Source organism: Lontra canadensis, unplaced genomic scaffold, assembly GCF_010015895.1.
Source record: "Lontra canadensis isolate GAN:19392208 unplaced genomic scaffold, GSC_riverotter_1.0 scaffold3, whole genome shotgun sequence".
Taxonomy (NCBI): domain Eukaryota; kingdom Metazoa; phylum Chordata; class Mammalia; order Carnivora; family Mustelidae; genus Lontra; species Lontra canadensis.
The window spans coordinates 7,535,678-7,554,120 of record NW_022630997.1 but is presented as its reverse complement, the minus strand read 5'-3'; the positions used below and the strand labels follow the sequence as shown (position 1 = coordinate 7,554,120).

The 18,443-nt window shown below is 38.3% G+C and overlaps 1 protein-coding gene across 3 annotated transcripts; it reads right to left on the bottom strand.

Moving 5' to 3' along the window:
* Positions 1-1,041: 1,041 nt before the first annotated feature.
* Positions 1,042-18,244, bottom strand: ZDHHC6 (zinc finger DHHC-type palmitoyltransferase 6). Of its 3 annotated transcripts, none has more exons than XM_032879979.1 (11): positions 18,004-18,244; positions 16,536-17,016; positions 14,697-14,788; positions 12,735-12,894; positions 11,141-11,302; positions 9,435-9,488; positions 4,682-4,849; positions 3,628-3,669; positions 2,804-2,949; positions 2,674-2,720; positions 1,042-1,656 (listed from the first exon to the last, which is right to left on the bottom strand). In XM_032879979.1, exons 2-11 carry the CDS (start codon positions 16,800-16,802, stop codon positions 1,553-1,555), a joined length of 1,242 nt encoding a protein of 413 aa, XP_032735870.1. In that variant the 5' UTR covers positions 16,803-17,016; positions 18,004-18,244; the 3' UTR covers positions 1,042-1,552. The 3 variants fall into 3 exon arrangements, with proteins under 3 accessions (XP_032735870.1, XP_032735879.1, XP_032735890.1); XM_032879988.1 differs by having other exon boundaries at positions 18,066-18,244; XM_032879999.1 differs by lacking the exon at positions 18,004-18,244 and having other exon boundaries at positions 12,735-12,802; positions 16,536-16,582.
* Between the last annotated feature and the right edge of the window lie 199 nt (positions 18,245-18,443).

Below are 18,443 nucleotides of genomic sequence, written 5' to 3'. Positions count from 1 at the left end.
ATGATCTGGGGTATGGCCTGGGCACTGGGATTTTTAAAAGATCCCTAGGTGATTCTAAAACGCAACCTAGATCGGTGGCTACTAAAGGCAATACTGAGAGGATCAGGCCCTCTTCTCCCACAGCTGTGAATAATAAACAAATACCAGCTGAACCCAAACTCCAACCAAACACACGACTCATTGTTTCCTCCTTTACCATCTGTCTTCAACAGTGTTCCTCTCTGACCTCTCACTGGAGGTAAGGAGAATGTTCATGGATGGTCTTTCTAGACCCTGAGCCCAGAAAAGCTGAAGTATCTGCAACAAAGGGAAGACAAGAATTAACCTACGGGGTCCCTTGGTGGTCTAGCTTCTTGACCTTACCTTCTTGACCTCGCCTGCTCTCTCGCTCCCTCATTCCAACTAAACCACACTGGCTTCTTTACTGTTCCTCAAACATGCCAGGCACATTCCAGCCTGTTGTTCTGGCTGTCCCCTCTGTCTAAGACACAGCTGGCTACTCTCAGAGACAACTTGTCCCTTCAACTGTCAAAGGTCACGTCCACCAGACCTTCTTACCTGCTCTCTCTACAATGTGTATTTTGCTTGTCTGTCCACCCTTCACCTATCACTAGAACGGGACAGAGTCATGTTTCATTCCTTGCTGAGTCTCCAAGTGTCCTTCCCCTCATGTTAACTGTTGTGGCCCCCAAAGCTCAAGTTCCCTGCCTTGGAAAGAATTAGAATGGGAGCAGATGCCTTCTGTAATTCTACTTGTGCCTAGACAAGCCCAACATTAAGCATCCAATCCATCAGCTTAGATCCTACCATCTGCATAAACTTCAAGATTTGAGAGACTCAAGTGTATAGTTGTAGCAGTTGGAGCTCACCAGGTTGAAAGTTTCCCAGAATACTGTGATCTCATACCACTAGTTCATTTACCGAATATCTTAAGACTCAGGATTAAAGATGCCAATTTCTCACAAGGTAGTAGAGGAGTTTTTCCACAAAGCACTATGACAAAGCTTTTTAGTCAGCCAAAAGAAAGAGGCTAGTAAAAAATTAGATTTATACAGAACAGCCATTGATCTTTATTTGATTTGACAAAATCTGCATTATTAAAAGACAGGTAATAAAATTTAAGCTTATATTGAATCTGACGTATGTTTTCTACAGTATCTAGAATATTACATAAGAAATCACTGAGGGGGAAACAGAATAAAAGCATCACATGCAGATGCTCCTGGCAAAGGGGGAACTAGATCTGCAGGTGAGGTCCATAGTGTGCAGTGCATAAAAAAAATCCTAGAGAAAATGCAATTGACTTACTTGGGTGAAGTGTTTTTCCTTTTATGGAGAGGAAGAAGTGACAGAGGGGCAGGAATTCAAAGGCATATGCAGAATGGCTTCACCATTTCAAAATGGTAATAAAAATATTTAGATTATGGCACTAGGGCACCTTTGAGGAAAAGAACACCTTAACCAGAGTAGGCTCATTGCATAATTCTTTAGTAATATGTACAATTTTCAAGTAATGGAGAGGACTTAAAGAGTAATTTTACTTCAGCAGTGGCTATCTATTTTTCTTCTCGCCCTCTGGGGCTTGATCTGTTTCAGCATCACGGGAACATTTCTCCACACAGTTTCTAGGGAACCAGCCTCTGATTCGTGAAACACCTGATGGAGAAAATGAAATTGATGTGAATAGATTTAGTGATATTGCTGAGCCAAATAAGTCCCTTTACTTTAAATCAGTAAGTTTTTAGTTCTGCTTTACTTTTTTCCTCCTGTACCATCTTTTATAAGCATAATTTGAGAAAAAAAAATATGTATATGTTTAAAAGCTGTCTGTCAAGTCAGAAAACCAGTATTTCCCAAATGCTATTAGCTGGGAAAGGTGCTAATGTGGTTCAGGACAAGCCCTAAGTGGAGCATGGTGGTGGGGGTGGCGGGGGACATGGGCAGGATTCCTCGATATGGGTGTTCACTTACATACGTGTGATCGTGGTGTTCTGGGCACTCTCATAATTCACCTGTTCCAGGGAACCACCTCCCTGGAGCTTCTGTGAATTTCCTTCTTAGGTTTCTTCCTAACATGTAAATTTCTGTGTCAAGGTTGCCTAAGTAGTCATATGGGGTGAATCTAAAGGCATCCAGAATTAATCTTTACTTTACAAAGAATAGTTCTAAAACTTAAAAAAAAAAAAAAATTAAAGACACAGAAAATTTCAAACTGTTAGTTTCTGTAATAAAATCATAGGAATATGCATTCACAGAGAGAGTTTAGGGCAAAGGGGTCTGGTGTATAGGCTCTAAAGCCGGACTGCTTGGGCTGGACACCTGGCTCTACCTGTTTTTAGTGCAGCCTTGGGCAAGGTGCTCAGTCTCTGCATTTTGGTTTCCTCATCAATGAAGTGTAAATGAGGGCTGTGGGGGCTTCACCACAAGTGAAGCACTTCTACAAGTGCCTGTCACACAGATCATGACGACCTCCGATATTAGCTGCCACTAAAAAGACCTGATAAATAGAAGTGCTATGGAGAAATAATCTAAGAACCTTTTTCTGTTGCTTGATGGTGTGTCTTACTATTATATGTCCTAATGCACATGACGCTGATTGTAACATTTGTTCCCACACAATTTGGAATTATTACTAGCAGCCGGTCTATTAAACATTTCCTCCCATTTCCATACCTTCTACAGAGGCATCATCAAGAATTTTATCTCCATACAACCAGTATCTGAAATATTTAAAAGATTAAAATTATTTTTTTTAGGCTAGATGCTAATTTAAAGAAGAAATTCAGTACTTTCTATCACTCACCGTAACCCTCTTGTGGCTAAAATGAATTCCCCTTTCTGTAGCCTTATTCGAGGCTCTTCAGTGCAGGGGCTCGTGAAGAAGGTTTTGATTCCTTTATTCAAAGGACAGCAGGCACCACTGTAATCTTCTATTACTTTATACCGTACCTGGCATCAGTAACCAGAAAAACAATTTAATGTTTACCTCTGAATTTCTGTAAATTTGAATTTAAATTGTTAAAGGCAGACCCAAAGTTATCAGGTGACAAGTCTTTCCCTCCCAGATCCTTTATAAGAGGCAACTGACATTTCTAGTTCTCTAGGCTTTTCTTAGCCTGCATTTCAAGCACATAGCTACGAATTAAATTCTAGAGCAGTGCTGTCCAGTAGAACTTTCTGCAGTGACGGAAATGTTTTATATTTGTGGTAACCAATGGGTAGGCCCTAGATACACACAGGTACTAAGCACTTCTAATGTGGCCAGTACAACCAAGGAGCTCAATTTTTTATTTTATTTAATTTTAGTTACTTTAAATTTAAATAGCCACATGTGGCTAGTGGTCATCAAATTGTACAGCAGAAGTGTAAGGATGGGTTTCATACTAAAGAGCTATAATGAGGATTTCTGTTGGCAATATAAATTGACTACATTCCCTCCAAGCCTCCAAACTACTTAAAAGAAAACAAAAGTGAAGTGTATCAAATTTCAACAGTTGTAGTAAGAAGCATTATTTCATAAAAGCCAACAGTTAGCCTCTATTCAGAGGCAATTTTGAAAACTATACAGAAGGCTAGAGCCTGACAAAAGAAAAAAGAAACTAGTATCATTGCAAAATTTTTACTTACACTTCTGATTCTTTTATCTGCTTTTTGTTTCAACTGTTCAATCTGTTTGGAGATATAAAAAGAACAAATGTTATCTCAGTGTTGAAAACAGCCTTTCGCCATCTATTATCCCAGAGGGACACGACAAACTCCCAATTTTCCAGCATTTCACAGTGCTGACAATTCAAAGGCCCCATGTTTTTGTTTTGTTTTGTTTAGAAAAGTGGAAAGTGGGCTCTCTGACTGAGAGCAGGAGCTGACATGAGGCTTTCTTCTCCATAGTCTCTGTCTTCATCTGTGTATACTCACTGAGCATTCGCTATGGCCCAGGGATCAGGGAGATGTACTCACTGCCCTCATGGGGCTTCTAGGCTAGTCCTGAAAGTGATGATGACAGAGATTCGCGGATTCTTCAGAGACAAGGTAGAGAGACTGCAAAATTCATCCGCAAGTCTCCAATGAAAGTCATCATTATGATATACTTTTCCTCACTAATTCAGGAACAATTTATTAAATGGTACTATATTAGATATAGTAAGGGAAATCAAGATAACTCATGGTCTCTGTATTAGAATCTTGTTAAAGGTATAAGATAAAAGAATTAAATAAAAGTGAAACCTCATGGGCACCACAGAGTTGCATACAGTTAAGTGCCAAATCAAGACGAGGTGGAACTGGAACTGGCCTTGGTAATTTCTGATACAGAAGAGAGAAAAAAACAGCATGGACAGAGTTAGGTGGCAGGAACACACAAGGAGTTCACTGAGGAAACCAGGCCGGTTGGAAAGGGTGATTTCCACTAGGAAGTAGTTGGAGGCAGTTTTAGGCTGGATTTTGTAACTAAGTGAAGGGATCAGGACTTTATGTCCCATGTATGGAGGATTAAAGAGAGATTTAAATTAAAAGAGAGAGAGGACAGAAGGAGTGCCTTGGGATTTTTAACTTAGATTTATTTTTGCCAAACTGAAAAAAACCGTATGACTTATCTTACTATAAAATGTCATCTGAGTTAAGGGGCACTTAAGGAGACAAGGGCTAGATAGAAAGGAAAGCCTATTTGCGCAGAAATACTTACTGTTAAGCTGTACGGGTGACAGTCTTCTCTCACTGGCCACGCTAGTCCATTTCCCTCCGGGACCCCTGACCATGTGAATACCTGCTTAAAGTTCTTCCACCGACTTCCCATATCATAGGGAAAAACAAAGACTTCATCCAGTTGGTAATACTGAATTCGATCTTTAGCCTGTGGGTAACAAAGAAGTAAGATAGCAGATGCCTCTGCCTCCAATGGCTCTAAATACTGTCCTATTGATAGTATTGACAGTAACATACATTTATTCCTCAAATTTGTATCACTCCTAAAAATGCTTCCTCCCTGTTGTCATGTTACATAGAAGAGACAGACAAACTTATCATAATATAAGAGGAACTTGCTATATAACACCGACCTCATAAGAGATCATTCAGGAAATGTCTGACTGGGCTTATTCAGGAACACACATTCAAAAATCCTTATTAAAAGAGTTAATAGAGGGGTGCCTGGGTGGCTTAGTTGGTTAAGCGTCTGCTTTTGGGGCTCAGGTCATGGTCTCAGGATCCTGGGATGGAAGCACGATGTCAGGCTTCCTGCTCAGCCAGGAGTCTGCTTCTCCTTCCACTGCCCCTCTCCCTGCTCATGCTCTTTCTCTTTCAAATAAATAAAATCTAAATAAATAAACGAGTTATTAGCTTTTTTCCACATATAACATATCCTTAATGCTCTTTGCTCAGCAAAACAAAAGAATACAGGTGTAAGGAAGGGATGGTGATAAAAAGATTTAAGAGAAAGCAAGAGTTTATTCAGGATGAAAGGAACTGTTTCAGGGGTGCTCCAGAATGCGACAGCTGTATCGTGGGTAGCAACAACACCTGTGAAACAGCCAGAAAAACGGGTTCCAGGGGAGTCATCATTTTATGAAAATTATTTTTTCAAAAAACTAGCAGAAATGTATAGATCCTCTTTCAGTTTTTTATACCATTATACATGTATATATATATACTTATGTATATATGCATTTATAGGTGTACTTTATGCATATACATAAATATTCAGGTTGTATAAATTATATTCTAGGCACTTAAATTGTTAACTTGAACTTAAGGAGATAAACTGACTTAGAATTTCTTAAGTTCCACTGACATCTAGTGGTATAAAGATGCATAATTTATTCTTACAATAAGTGTACAAACCCAGCTGAAATTTGTATCAATTTTTTTGTTTTTTTAAATTTGTATCAATTTTAGTGCCTGATAAATTTCAATAAATTTTCTATAAAGTTAATCATTTATTTGTATTTTTTAGTCAGCAACAGAGTGCCAGTTTTAAAATAACTTCTAGATTTAGCACGGTACTTTATGAAGAGCCTTGGTCATCAGAAAAAAATTATTAATCTAATGATGATATATTACATTAACTAGAAATGACACCTTGAAATACTTTATTATCGGGGACAATATTTTAGGGAAAGGCTTCTTGGTATTGCTTGGAAAATAATATTGATGTTAATTCAATTAAAGTAACTGTCAAGCTATATATATGTATGAATCTACTAAACTGCAAATTCCCACACAAACAGTAAAGGATAATTTATTTTTCCTTTCTAAAAACAAAAGTCTCAGAATCTTTAAAATGGTTAAGAGTCTCAAAGAACAGAGATTTAAGCCATTAACAAAGAAATAGTGGTAAGGATGAGAGTAGCTTACAAAAAGACTGAGGCCTGGTCTCTGCCTAAGAGAAGCACTCAGTGAAGTGGGGTATTCTATCAATACTGTGTTAAAAGGTAACAGAGGTGTGGTCCCTGTTGGCTCAGTCGGTTAAGCATCCGGCTCTTGATTTTAGCTTAGGTCATGATCTCAGGGTCCTAAGATTGAGTCCCACATCAAGTTCTGCACTGAGTGTGGAGCCTGCTTAAGATTCTCTCTCTCCCTCTCTGTCCTTCTCCCGGCTCATGCTCTCTCCCTTTCTCTCAAAAATAAATAAATAAACAAACAAACAAACAAACAAATAAATAAATAGAGAGAGAGAAAGAGAGAGAGAGAGAGAGAAAGTAAGAAAGAGGCAACAGAGGTGCTATGGGAAAGGCAAAAAAAAAAAAAAAATCCCATTTAGCTAATCTAGGGAGAGTCAAGGAAGGTTCTTTGGAAGAAATGACACCTAAACTAGGTCTTGAGGCAGAAGAAATCAGCAAAAAGGAGGAAGAGTGTTCTGGGTAGAGCGAATGACATGTGAAAAGATACAGAAGCATATGATGTATAAATTTGGGAGTTTTTGATTTTAGTTGGTATCAAGAGTGAGACGGTGTGGGAAGAGGTAGAAAATGCAGAAGAAATAGACAAGGGGAAGACAGGAAAGGTTTGATTATGCATAAGCTAAGGAGCTTGGACTTAAACCTGTATATCAGTGGTTCTCAAAGCATGCCTTGCATACCTCTTCCAGTCCCCAAGATCTTTTCTTATGGTTCAACAAAGTCGAACAACTTTCATCTTAATACTAACATGTTATTTGTCTTTTTCATTGTGTTGATATTTGCAGTACTGGGTAAAATTGCTAGTACCTTTAGCAGGAATCATGACAGTGGCACCAAACTGTGTAAATAGAGATTATATTCTTCACCATTACATACTCATAATTAAAAAAAAATCAAACAAAAGTTTTTTACATAAGAATGTTTTTGATGATGCAATAAAAAATTAAATCTCAACTCTCAAGTAGATGACCTCTCAATATTCTGTGTGACAAGATGGGGAGTACACATAAAGCACACCAAAGCGCTTATCTCAAGGAAAACATCTGTTTGCGTTGTGAACTAATAAAAGCTGTACAGCCAACTTTTTTCATTTAATGCAATTTTACTTGAAAGAATGAGTAATGAAACAAACTAAGGTTACTGAAACTTCAATATTTGGCAGAAATTTTCTCAAAAATGAACAAAGTCAAGCTGTTACTTCAATGTAAACAACTGAGTATTTATTGTCAGTGAAAAAATTAAGGCTTTCAAGTGAAAATTAGAATTTTGGAAAATTTGTATCCACCGTGATGAGCCTGATTGCTTTCCAAAATAAAGGCCCTTCCCCCCACAAAATTGGTAGTGATATGAATCAATGTGTCAGCATTTGGAAAATGTGCATTACTCTATAAAACTGTATTTTCCAAATGACCAATACCTGATGTTATAAAATCATGTATGGGTAAAAGGTCCATTCAAAGAGCAAGATGTACTGATGGAATGAAATGTACAAGAGTACAAAACGTTTCCTGATAGAGCTTTACATCTCACATACAACTAATCTTTCAAGGCTATCACCTGTGAAGTATGATCCTGTGAAGGCTATCACCTGTGAAGTTTTCATGTAGTATCAAAGAATATCCACTGTTAACTAAAAAGCCTATTAAAATACTCTCTTCTTTTCTACCTACTTATCTGTGTGAGGCTGGATTTTCTTCATATACTTCAATCAAAGCAACATATCGCAACAGAGTGAATGCAGGAGATGTGAGAATCCAACTGTCTTCTGTTAAGTCAGATATTAAAGAGATTTGTAAAAATATAAAACAATGCCACTCTTCTATTTTTTTACTTTGAAAATATAATTTTTTTAAAATATGCTATTTTTATTAACATATAATGGGTTTATTATTTTTAAATGAAATTATAAATCTTCAAAACTTTTCTCAGGAAATATGACAATCATTGATAACTACTACACACATTAAGAAAGCTCTTTAGTTAAAAAAAAAAAAAAAAAGAAAAAAGAAAAAGAAAGAAAGCTCTTTCGTGTCCTTAACAATTTTGAGAATGTAAAAGGGTCCTGAAACCAAAAAGTTTAAGAAACTAGTCCTATAACTTCAAGCTATAGACTGGCTGGCAGGGGGCTAAGTATGTCCTATTGGTATGTTTTATTTGGCCCACAAGGTTTTTTGTTTTTAATGTGAATTGCTTCCTAATATCTAAAAACAAAGAGATGTCACAGAAATCCAGATCTCTTACTCTTCTAGAAAAACAATTAGATGATTTCAGAATACTGAGTGAGTACCACCCCCACCATGGTAACAATCAGCTTCATCTGTTAGGCAGCTCTAGTACACAGGCTGGCTCCTGTCATCAAAGTGACCCGCCTGGCCGCCACAGGCATGTGGGTTTATAGTCCCTGCTACAGTTGATGGTGAGGCTCTGAGAAGCTGTAAGCAGGAGCAGAGTGGTCAGATTGACTTTACAACAGAATCGCAACAGTGGTCAGATTGACTTTACAACAGAATCGCAACAGACAGGATGAAGTATTGAAGTATATATATTGTATTGTACAATATATGTGTACATATATTGAAGTATATGTATTGAAGTATATATATTAAGGGTTGGAGGTCTCTAACAAGCTATGCTCTAAGCCCTATGGCTTATGAAGGTTTGTTAGTCCTAAAGCACTGAAAAAAACTTGATGGCATCTTGGTAGGAGAGATGTTCCTTTCCAAATGGTCTGCCTTAACCCCTAATCTGAGGAAGAATGGCCAAATGGTTTAATGGATGGCTTGGGCTTCTTCAGCAACTCAGGGTGAATAAGAAGCGTTTTTCTGTGGGAGTTATATTAAACCAAGAATGAATCAAAATGTTTCTTTCCTATATTTATCTTTTATGTAGCATGCAAATGACCAAAGAAAGTCATCTGATAGTGAAGTTTTCACTTCCAGGCATTTATTAGTTAATCTGGCCTATGAACTAATCTTTATTTTTTTTTTTATTTTTTCTGAACTAATCTTTATTGAGATTGAGGAAACAATTATTAAAATTTACCTTTTCTTCAATCCATGATTCAATAGAAGTTTTGTTTCTGAGAATTATTTTCATCTGAAAATTAAATGATACACAGTAAAATATTATGATGAAACTTCAGTTCATTTAAGATTATCATCTTTGTAGTAACCCTATGAGGTAATTTTTATTGATGCATTCCACTGATGAAGAGATCAGGGTAACAGAGGTTAAGTGACACACTCAGGGTGTGGTCTATCTGACTCTAAAGTCCTTGCTCTTAAGCACTGAGCTATAAAGCCTCTCCACAAAATGATTATGGTCATCATCCATAATAAAATCTAAATCTACTATTTTAATAAAGCTTCAGGTTTTAAGTACTACCTTCTGAACAAGGCTTCCACACTATTAATAAAACATTGATATAATCCACTTAATCAGTATTTGTGCATTTTGCTACTAAAATCGCTTATCACTATCTTTAATTAACCTTAAGTTTATGATTAATTTATTTACTACAAGGAAGTGACTCAGTCAACCTAGATATTCTGCTTGCTTTAAAAACCAAATATATTCAGTCTTGATTCTATTAATCAATTTTCCTAGCTATGACTAATTCCACTTATCTGGGCTTTTACACCACAGGGTTTTAGTCTATTTCTAATATGATTCTTAATTAGAGGCACTGGGGGAATTTTTTCAAAGAATTTGACCCCAGGCTAATAGAAAACAAAGTATAACCAAAACCAAGACATTTCAAAACTACGAGTTTGAAAGGGGTGGGTGATGCACCAGAGCCCTCAGGCTAGCATTTCTGATTCTATGAGAGGTCTGCGCTTCCTTTTAGTCCAGCTGTGTCCATAGAAACAGTGTGGCAGAGTAAAGACACACATGGGCAAGAAGTCCTCATCATATTCCTATACCTGAGCACAACAGAACCTGGCCCACAGCGCACCTTTGACTACTGAATAAGCTAACTAAGTGAATGGAATGGTTCATAACTGTTTTGTCATGGGCCACATCCTCCTCCCCTGTGCTCTCACAGCACTTTGTACATAAATCTATGATACACACATGAGCCAGTATTAGTTAACTGTTTACTACTAATTGTGACTTCCCTAGGAGCAGGACTTTTTTCATTTTCATTATTGTAGCCTCCGAAATTAGCACAGTAATTCACCAGAGTAGCCATTAAATAGCACCGTACCATAGGGTTGTTACTGAAATTAAATGAACTACTACATGCGATGTCCCTAAAACGGTGTCTTGCACATACTAAGTGCTGAATAAACATTGGCTTTATTACGACGATGAGGATTAAATACATGCTATTATAAAACAGCATTAATAATTATGTTTACTGAATACACAAGTGGGTTATCTTGAGTTAAGTCACTTCACCTTTCTGTGATTCAATTACTAATCTGTAAGGCAGGGGAAAATATTCCTCTTCAACTCTTTCTGGGGGTTGATGTGAAGATCAAGAGAGACCATAATGTGATAAAAGCTTTCTCAACTATAAAGTGATATATAACTCTAAGATAACACTTTAAAAATTCAATTACCTGGAAATTCTGGTAGTTACTTCAAAATCATCTGGCTAGTACAGAGATTAGCTACCTCGATGGAACAGGTAACAGTAACTTCCATTTCATATTGCACACTTAAATGTAGTCTTTAGCTCTTTCTCATTACAAGCAGCCCCAGTAAGTGGACAACTTTTAGCTACAGATAAACAAGAAACTTACCTGGATAAAAAACAGCATCCCAACAGCTATGGTTGTTCCTAAAGCTAATCCCAAGGCAAACAAAGTGGCCGCAAATGCTGCTAATCCAAATGGAATAATTGGAAGAGGATCTCTCCGGGCTGCACTCATATCAATCTTGACTGTGTTCCACCCAAAGGAGAGCTACAAACAACAACACACACTTGAAATGTTCAGTTGTCATAAATGGTCAGACTGTACTGGAACACTTAAAACAACTTGATCAAAAAAAGATCAACAAATGATAACCTGAAGCTGTGACTAAAAGAAAATGAATTTCTAATTTGTTTCTAATTGATACTGGGGCTTGAACTCATACTGATAAGCAGAATATCATTCTTAGTTATTTTCAAATGTTACCTTTTTTTTTTTGTTTTTAATTATTTCCTCAGAAAGCGTAAGGTATACCCACTAACATTAATATGCAAGAACAGCGCTAGTCATCAATCTGTTATAATTGTGTCACCCATCTTCTCCTTGCTTTTCAATATTTACAGGAATCTTCCGCAGGAAAAAAAAAAAAAAAAGACAGCCTAGAATTTAGTTGTTTCTTCCCTCATGTGCCACAATCAGAGGTGTAAAAACTGGCAAAATGCAGCGAAACATGCCCTGTAGATGCTTACCACCTGGCCTGCAAAATGTTTTCAAATAGTCACCCAGGTGCTAACATTTACAAATCAGGAGACGTTAAACTTCTGGTTTAACTTTAACTTTTTTGAAGTCCAGATTTTCTGATTTTTTCCTGAAAAACTAGAAGATCTAGTATTACTGGACTAGGTCTCCAGACATCAGAAACTGGCTGAGGTTGATATGGATTGTCCCACCTATGAAGGGCCTACATTCTCCAGGTGCTACAGTCCTTTTAGCATTTACCCACCAGCCTTCTTTAGGGATTGAATCTGTGACCCCTGAAGTTTTCTACTTGCCCATAAGTCAACCTAATCTTCTGGAGGATATTTTAGGACATGTGCCTGCTCCATGAGCTACCTTCCATGGCACTGGAATTAGAAATGAACAGAAGAACTGAAACTTGCCACATGAATTAGATGGAAATAGAAAATACCAGGGCTTTTTCTTCTTGTTCCTTTTTTCTCATTATTCTTACCACAGCTACAAAGTATGAAATCGAATAAATTATACATACAGTAATAATATTATCAACTTCAACTACAGCTAGTAAGGTAAGTTTCCAAAACAAAATAATTTTTCCTCGTCTAAAAAACTAAGTGTTAGGGCACCTGGGTGGCTTAGTCAGTTAAGTGGTTGCCTTCAGTTCAGGTCATGATTGCAGGGTTCTGAGATCCAGTCCTGTGTTAGGCTTCCTGCTCAGCAGGGAGTCTGCTTCTCCCTCTCCCTCCTGCTCATGCTCTCTCTCTCAAATGAATAAAAAAAAATCTTAAGAAAAAAATTAAATTTTAATAGCTTTTTTCTTAAAAGAAATTCATATATATGTAAAGCGAAGTTCTGTTTCCCAACCTAAATCATGAACATCATCATTCCAAAAGGGGCTTCTTAAATAACTGTAACTACCATTTAATTTGGCATAAATGATTTTATAACAAACACTGTCACTTACCCGATTATAAAGCTGTGTATACATAGTCATAACAAAAATGAAGGCAGCATGAATACAACCCAGTGGTGCTAAAAGGAGAAACAGTGTGAACGAAGCATGGTTTTGGTAACCACAACAATTGTTGATCCAAGGACAGTGATGGTCCATCTTCATCACACATCTAACAAGAAAAATTTACATAAAACATGAGGCAAAAAATCCTGTCTACTTTAAACAACTTTGGTCTTCAAAAGATCAAGGAAACAGGAATCCAGCAAGTCTATGACTCACAGAGGAATTATACTCCATGGAACAGAAAGCAAAGTCTTTATGAGTTTTTAAACAACTCTGAACAGTGACTGCTTTTAAATTCTAAACAGCACAAGAGAAGTCAGGCTTTGTAACAGCTTCTGAGGAAACGAGGTCTGCCACAAGTGAGTTTGTTTTAAGAAGTCAGGAGGCCCACAGAGAGGTTCATTATAAAGAAATAAGCTTGGGTTCCTGGTCTTCCTCTAGCTCTGAAAGGCAGTGATTGAGGTAAGAGTACCACAGAGATTCAACAAAATCACTTCTAAATCTCCGCCAGGGTTGATGGGACGCAGCAGACCTTGTAACTTCCTTCCTTCCTGTTCTCATCCTTTAGATGTGGATTCTCTGAGCTACGAAGCTAACTATGGAATATAAAATGTGGTCAATCAGTTTATGTAGAGGAAGCCTGGGTGGCTCAGTTTGTTGAGTGTCTGACTCTTGATCTTGACTCAGGTCTTGATCTCACAGTTGTGAGATCAAGCCCTGAGTTCAGTTCTGTGCTGGGTGCAGAGCCTATTTTAAAAAAAGAAAAAAATCAGGGTGCCTGGGTGGCTTAGTCGGTTAAGCTTCTGCCTTCCGCCCAGGTCAGGATCCCACAGTGCTGGGATCAAGCCCTGCATTGGGCTCTCTGCTTAGCGGTCTCTGCTTCTTCTTCTGCCTCTCACCCCTTTGTGCTCTTTCTCCTCTCTCTTTTTCTCAAATAAATAAATAAAATCTTTAAAAAAAAAACAAAACAGTTTATGTAGGGTGTTAAAAAGTTTAGAAATTAATGGTGATGGTTGCACAACATTGTGAATGTAATGCCTCTGATTTGCACATTTAAAAATGGTTAAAATGGCCAGTTTTATGTTTTATAGTTTTACCACAATTTAAAAAGATCATGTAATATACCCAAAACTCTAATATTATATACTTTAAATCAATGAATTGTATGATGTCTAAATTATATTTTAATAAAGCTGTTAAAAAAAAAAAAAGATGTGGTATAACAAGCAAAGTCTTACTGAGCTTCCTTTCCTTGTTGCTAGAAGAACATTTCCTGGCCTCATACCAAACTACATTTGCCACAAGTGGTTTTCCTAAACCTCAACATTCTCATCACAAATTTCTTATTAATCAGTGTAAGAGCTGTGTATTTAAAAAAGTTCTAGTTTATTTCGTATTCTTATAGTGATTTAGTTTTCTTCCCATTAAGTTTTTTATATTGAACGCTAGCGATAATGCACACCTGAATTCATTTATTAGATCTTCGTAACGTGTAAATGTTAGTGAACCCAAATGATGGAAAGGGCAGGTGTCCCTTATAATTTAGACTCAGAACAATTCTAAAGCTAGTCAAGATGACAGCAGACAAGCACAATTAATCCTGATCTATGGAAACAACTTGAAGGTATAACTTTCTACTCTTGGCAGGACAAGAAGCAAAATTAAATGTATATTTTTCCAAAAAGCAAATAAAAAAAATCTTTTCACTTATAACAAAAAGGAGTGAGGAATGTTTATTATCAAAATTGGTAACTTAATAAAATGGAGATATGGACACAAGTGTTTTCACAATGGTTTTTACAAAGAAGCCACCGTATAGAGACTAAAACTGAGACTGATGTGGCAGAAAGAAAAACGTAAGACCAGTAACCAACCTGATCAGTCCCCAATGAGGAGCAAAGACAGTACCTGTTACACTTTCTGCAGTGATGTGACCGTGGCGCCTTGTATGCTTGGCAGACTTTACAATACTGGAGGTACATGCTATCCTGAGAATTTTCCTTGGTAGCAAAATATAAAAAAAATTCATCGGTTATCTGATCCTAAGTAATAACATGTCAAGTCTTATGAATAAATGCTTTGGTATGGTTTGATTTTCTTCTATGAGGGGTTGGGATAAGGACAGAATCCTAACTTGCATTTCCAGCCCTTTTATTTGAGCTGAAATATTTTTAAATAATGAGTTTCTGGTTAACAGCCACATCACTCTTCCAATTACCCAGAACTCATTTTTAATTTCTCTTCCCCTGCTCCACCCAAACCCATCGCCACTGATCGCAGCTGATTCTACTTTCCCAAACTCTTACTAGAATGGGAGGAGTTCAGAAAAAAGGTAGCTGACCGTGTGGCAGGAACTTTGGAGTGAGGATTCAAACATCAGAGCTGATACTTTTGAGATCTCTTTTGCACCATTTTAGTCACTTCTAACTACTTTCCTTTACTGTATCTCTTTCTAATCCAAACTATTTTCAGAATAATATTCCTATAACGCAACTCAGATTAGGTCAGAGCTTGGCTTGACAAACCTCTACTACCTCCCTATGGCCTAACAGTTCCTCACGCATTTAAGGCCTTCTACAATCTGCCTTTGTTTCCGCTTTATTGGCACAACATAACCTGTTATTTCTGACTATATGCTTCCACTACCAACCAACCTGGAATGTCTTCTTTCCCATCTGTGGAAATTTCCACTCCTCCCTCAGGTCCCCAGCTGGAAAAGATCAGGTCCTTCTAACTTCAACAGCACTCATCCCATTCTTCCCTATAATTTAGTTACTTATACAAGTCCCTTGGTTTCTCTCAACTATAAGGTTTTTCAGGATACAAAGTTGTCTCTGTACCCACTTTAAATAGTATACTACATTAGTGTTTCTCCAACATTAACATACTTAAGAATCATCTGGCGATTTTGTTAAATGCTGATTCTGATTCCTAGGTCTCGAGTGGAGCCCAAGATTCTGCATTTCTAACAAGCTATCAGATGGTGTCCCTCAGCAAGCAATATGGAAATTCATGAGCATAAACTTCCCACAACTTTTTAAAAGCCACAAATTGATTTGTACTGTACTTCCTAATGTGACGATTTTAACATTGACTTTAAAACTTTATGATTTAAGCCAGCAATTTTTAAAGTTTTTTTTTCCAGTTCTGAGGGCTGTTAATGTATTATGTGACAAAAGATCCTAGAGCCAAACTGCTCTCTATAACATGCAGTATTTCTTAAATTTAGGACTGTAGTCTCCCCAGCCCCCTTCATTCTTCTTTTTTCTTTTAATGCAGGACAAGTATTCCATAAAATTTCTCTGGGAAATACTAAATTTTTTTTTTTTTTAGTTTTTGGGAAATACTAATTTAGATGAGTTTTTCCAAACAGATACAAAATAAATTCTTTGAGGGCACCTGGGTGGCTCAGTGGGTTAAAGCCTCTGCCTTCAGATCGGGTCATGATCCCAGGGTCCTGGGATCAAGCCCCGCATCGGGCTCTCTGCTCAGTGGAGAGCCTGCTTCCTCCTCTCTCTCCCTGCCTGCCTCTCTGCCTACTTGTGATCTCTGCCTGTCAAATAAATTTTAAAAAATCTTAAAAAAAAAATAAGTTCTTTGAGCTCTAAATGATAATTAGAATAATATGCTTAGCCTCTACTAAGGCAAAAAGTAGGCTGTGTCTGATATTATTGGTTAGCAGATAAGCCATAAACTAAATATATGATTATTGTTAGAGTTTCTTATCTTAAGAGATCTTTTTCTTACCGGTTTCCACCCCAAAGGAACAAAGCCAGGACCAATAAACATGGCATTGAAGTAATTATAAAGAATCATGACAGTCCAATTTATCAACATGATGAAATTCACGCTTCCTCCAGTTGTATGTAAAGGCCAATACCACAACACAGAGTCAATCATGGCCATCGTAGAACATATTGCTATAACGCCAAGGGCTATAATGGGACCCCAGTGACACAGTCTCTTTAATTCTTGGAGATTTTCAAACTTGATAACTGAGCAGAATGTACCCATTCTGGTGAGGAAGAATGCCTTCCTACTTTTAAAAAATTATAGATTTCCTTTTTCTGTGCACACATTTCCATGTGCCACAAGTCCATGTGGGTTCCTTAATTGTCATGCCTTTAAGCTGTGGGATGTTAATGCAGATTATGCCATTTTCACTGTAACACACTCAGAGCTCTTTATCTTAACTGGGAGAATCCAGTGTCTTGGCTTGAAACCCAATCTAAAGAAAACAAAATGAGAAAGCTCAGTAAAAAATTTTATTATATACATTTAACTCCAATAACCACCTAAACAAAAGCATCTCACGAGTGCACTCCTATGGGATGAGCGCCTTATCTGATGCTGAAGAGAACTATTTTTATCTTATCCCAAATAGGGCTCAAGTCTGAATGGCATATGAACTGAATACATGATTCTGAAAGAGTTGTTTTTATTCCTTTGTTTTCAACTTGTCGGGGAGCTGGGACTGTCCAACCTTTAGTGAACGGTTTGGAGAGACAAAGATTTTCAGAGCTGGAGCAGGCGTTAGGGGTGACTGAATTCAGCTCCCTTCTTCATAGAAAAGAAACTGGCTTGGAGAGGGTGATTACACCAAGCTGACAACGAAGAGCTGACCCTAGACTAGAAACCAAGTCATCGACCTCCTTTTACGGAATTCCAAACTGCCTTTTACCGAATCGCGATTTGTCAAGTAAGAGCCCGACTCGGTCTGACATTTGCCCGCGATTGCTCCCTAACACCAACTGCAGGATCTATTTGGGCCAAAGGTAAAGAGACGAGGGAGTGAAAGCACGGGACGGGAGACAGAGGTGTGTGTGCAATCATGACTCGAGGAACACGGGAGAATGAACACGAATGAAAATATTTGAGGGGGAAAAAAGGAGGAAATGCCTCCGGAGCGAGGGACAGGGAAGGCAGGACGCCGAGCGTCGGAAGATCTGTGGAAGGACTGATTTCTCACTGGACTGCAGCGAGTCAAGGGACGATCCCAGATAAAAGGGTAATAGGGACTTTCACGCAACAGATGCTACTGCCTCGTGCCTCAGTTTCCCGCCCGGGTCATGGAGCAGAGCGCTTAGAAATCCTCACTCAGAGGAGAAACATCCCGGCAAGCGTGGTTGGTTTCAACATTCTGGAGATTCTGGGCTCATTCGGGTGGGGCGAAGACCGCCAAAATCATAGTTACATCCCTTGCCTTGGCTCCCACCTCAGTCCGGTCCTTAGTGCCCGCTCCACAGCCATCGCATTTCCGGGGCGGCCTGGGCTCACCCGGAACAGGTTTTTTCCTCTTCGGATAACGCCGTCATGGGACCTCAGGCCAGCGCAAGCAGAAAGCAAATCCTGGTTGTAAGAAGGTGGAGTGCAGAACCTGCCGCCACCAGTCTGTCTCCCCGCCTGCTCTCTCGCCGCTGCTCTCCAGCTCCCGCCCGCGGCACGGTCTCTGCGACAGCCACTTCCGGGAGGTTCGCCACATCAGACTTCCCCGGGGAAGCAAGTTCCTGGGATCCATAGCTTGGGGAGCCGGAGCCGCTTTTCAGAACGTGGAGTGGCAAAAAATGCTTTCAGTGATCCCCGAGAACCCGCAGGTTTTAGGAAGCTTTTCGGGGCCCTAATAGAACTGCTTTTCTTTCGAGATTTTTTTAAAAT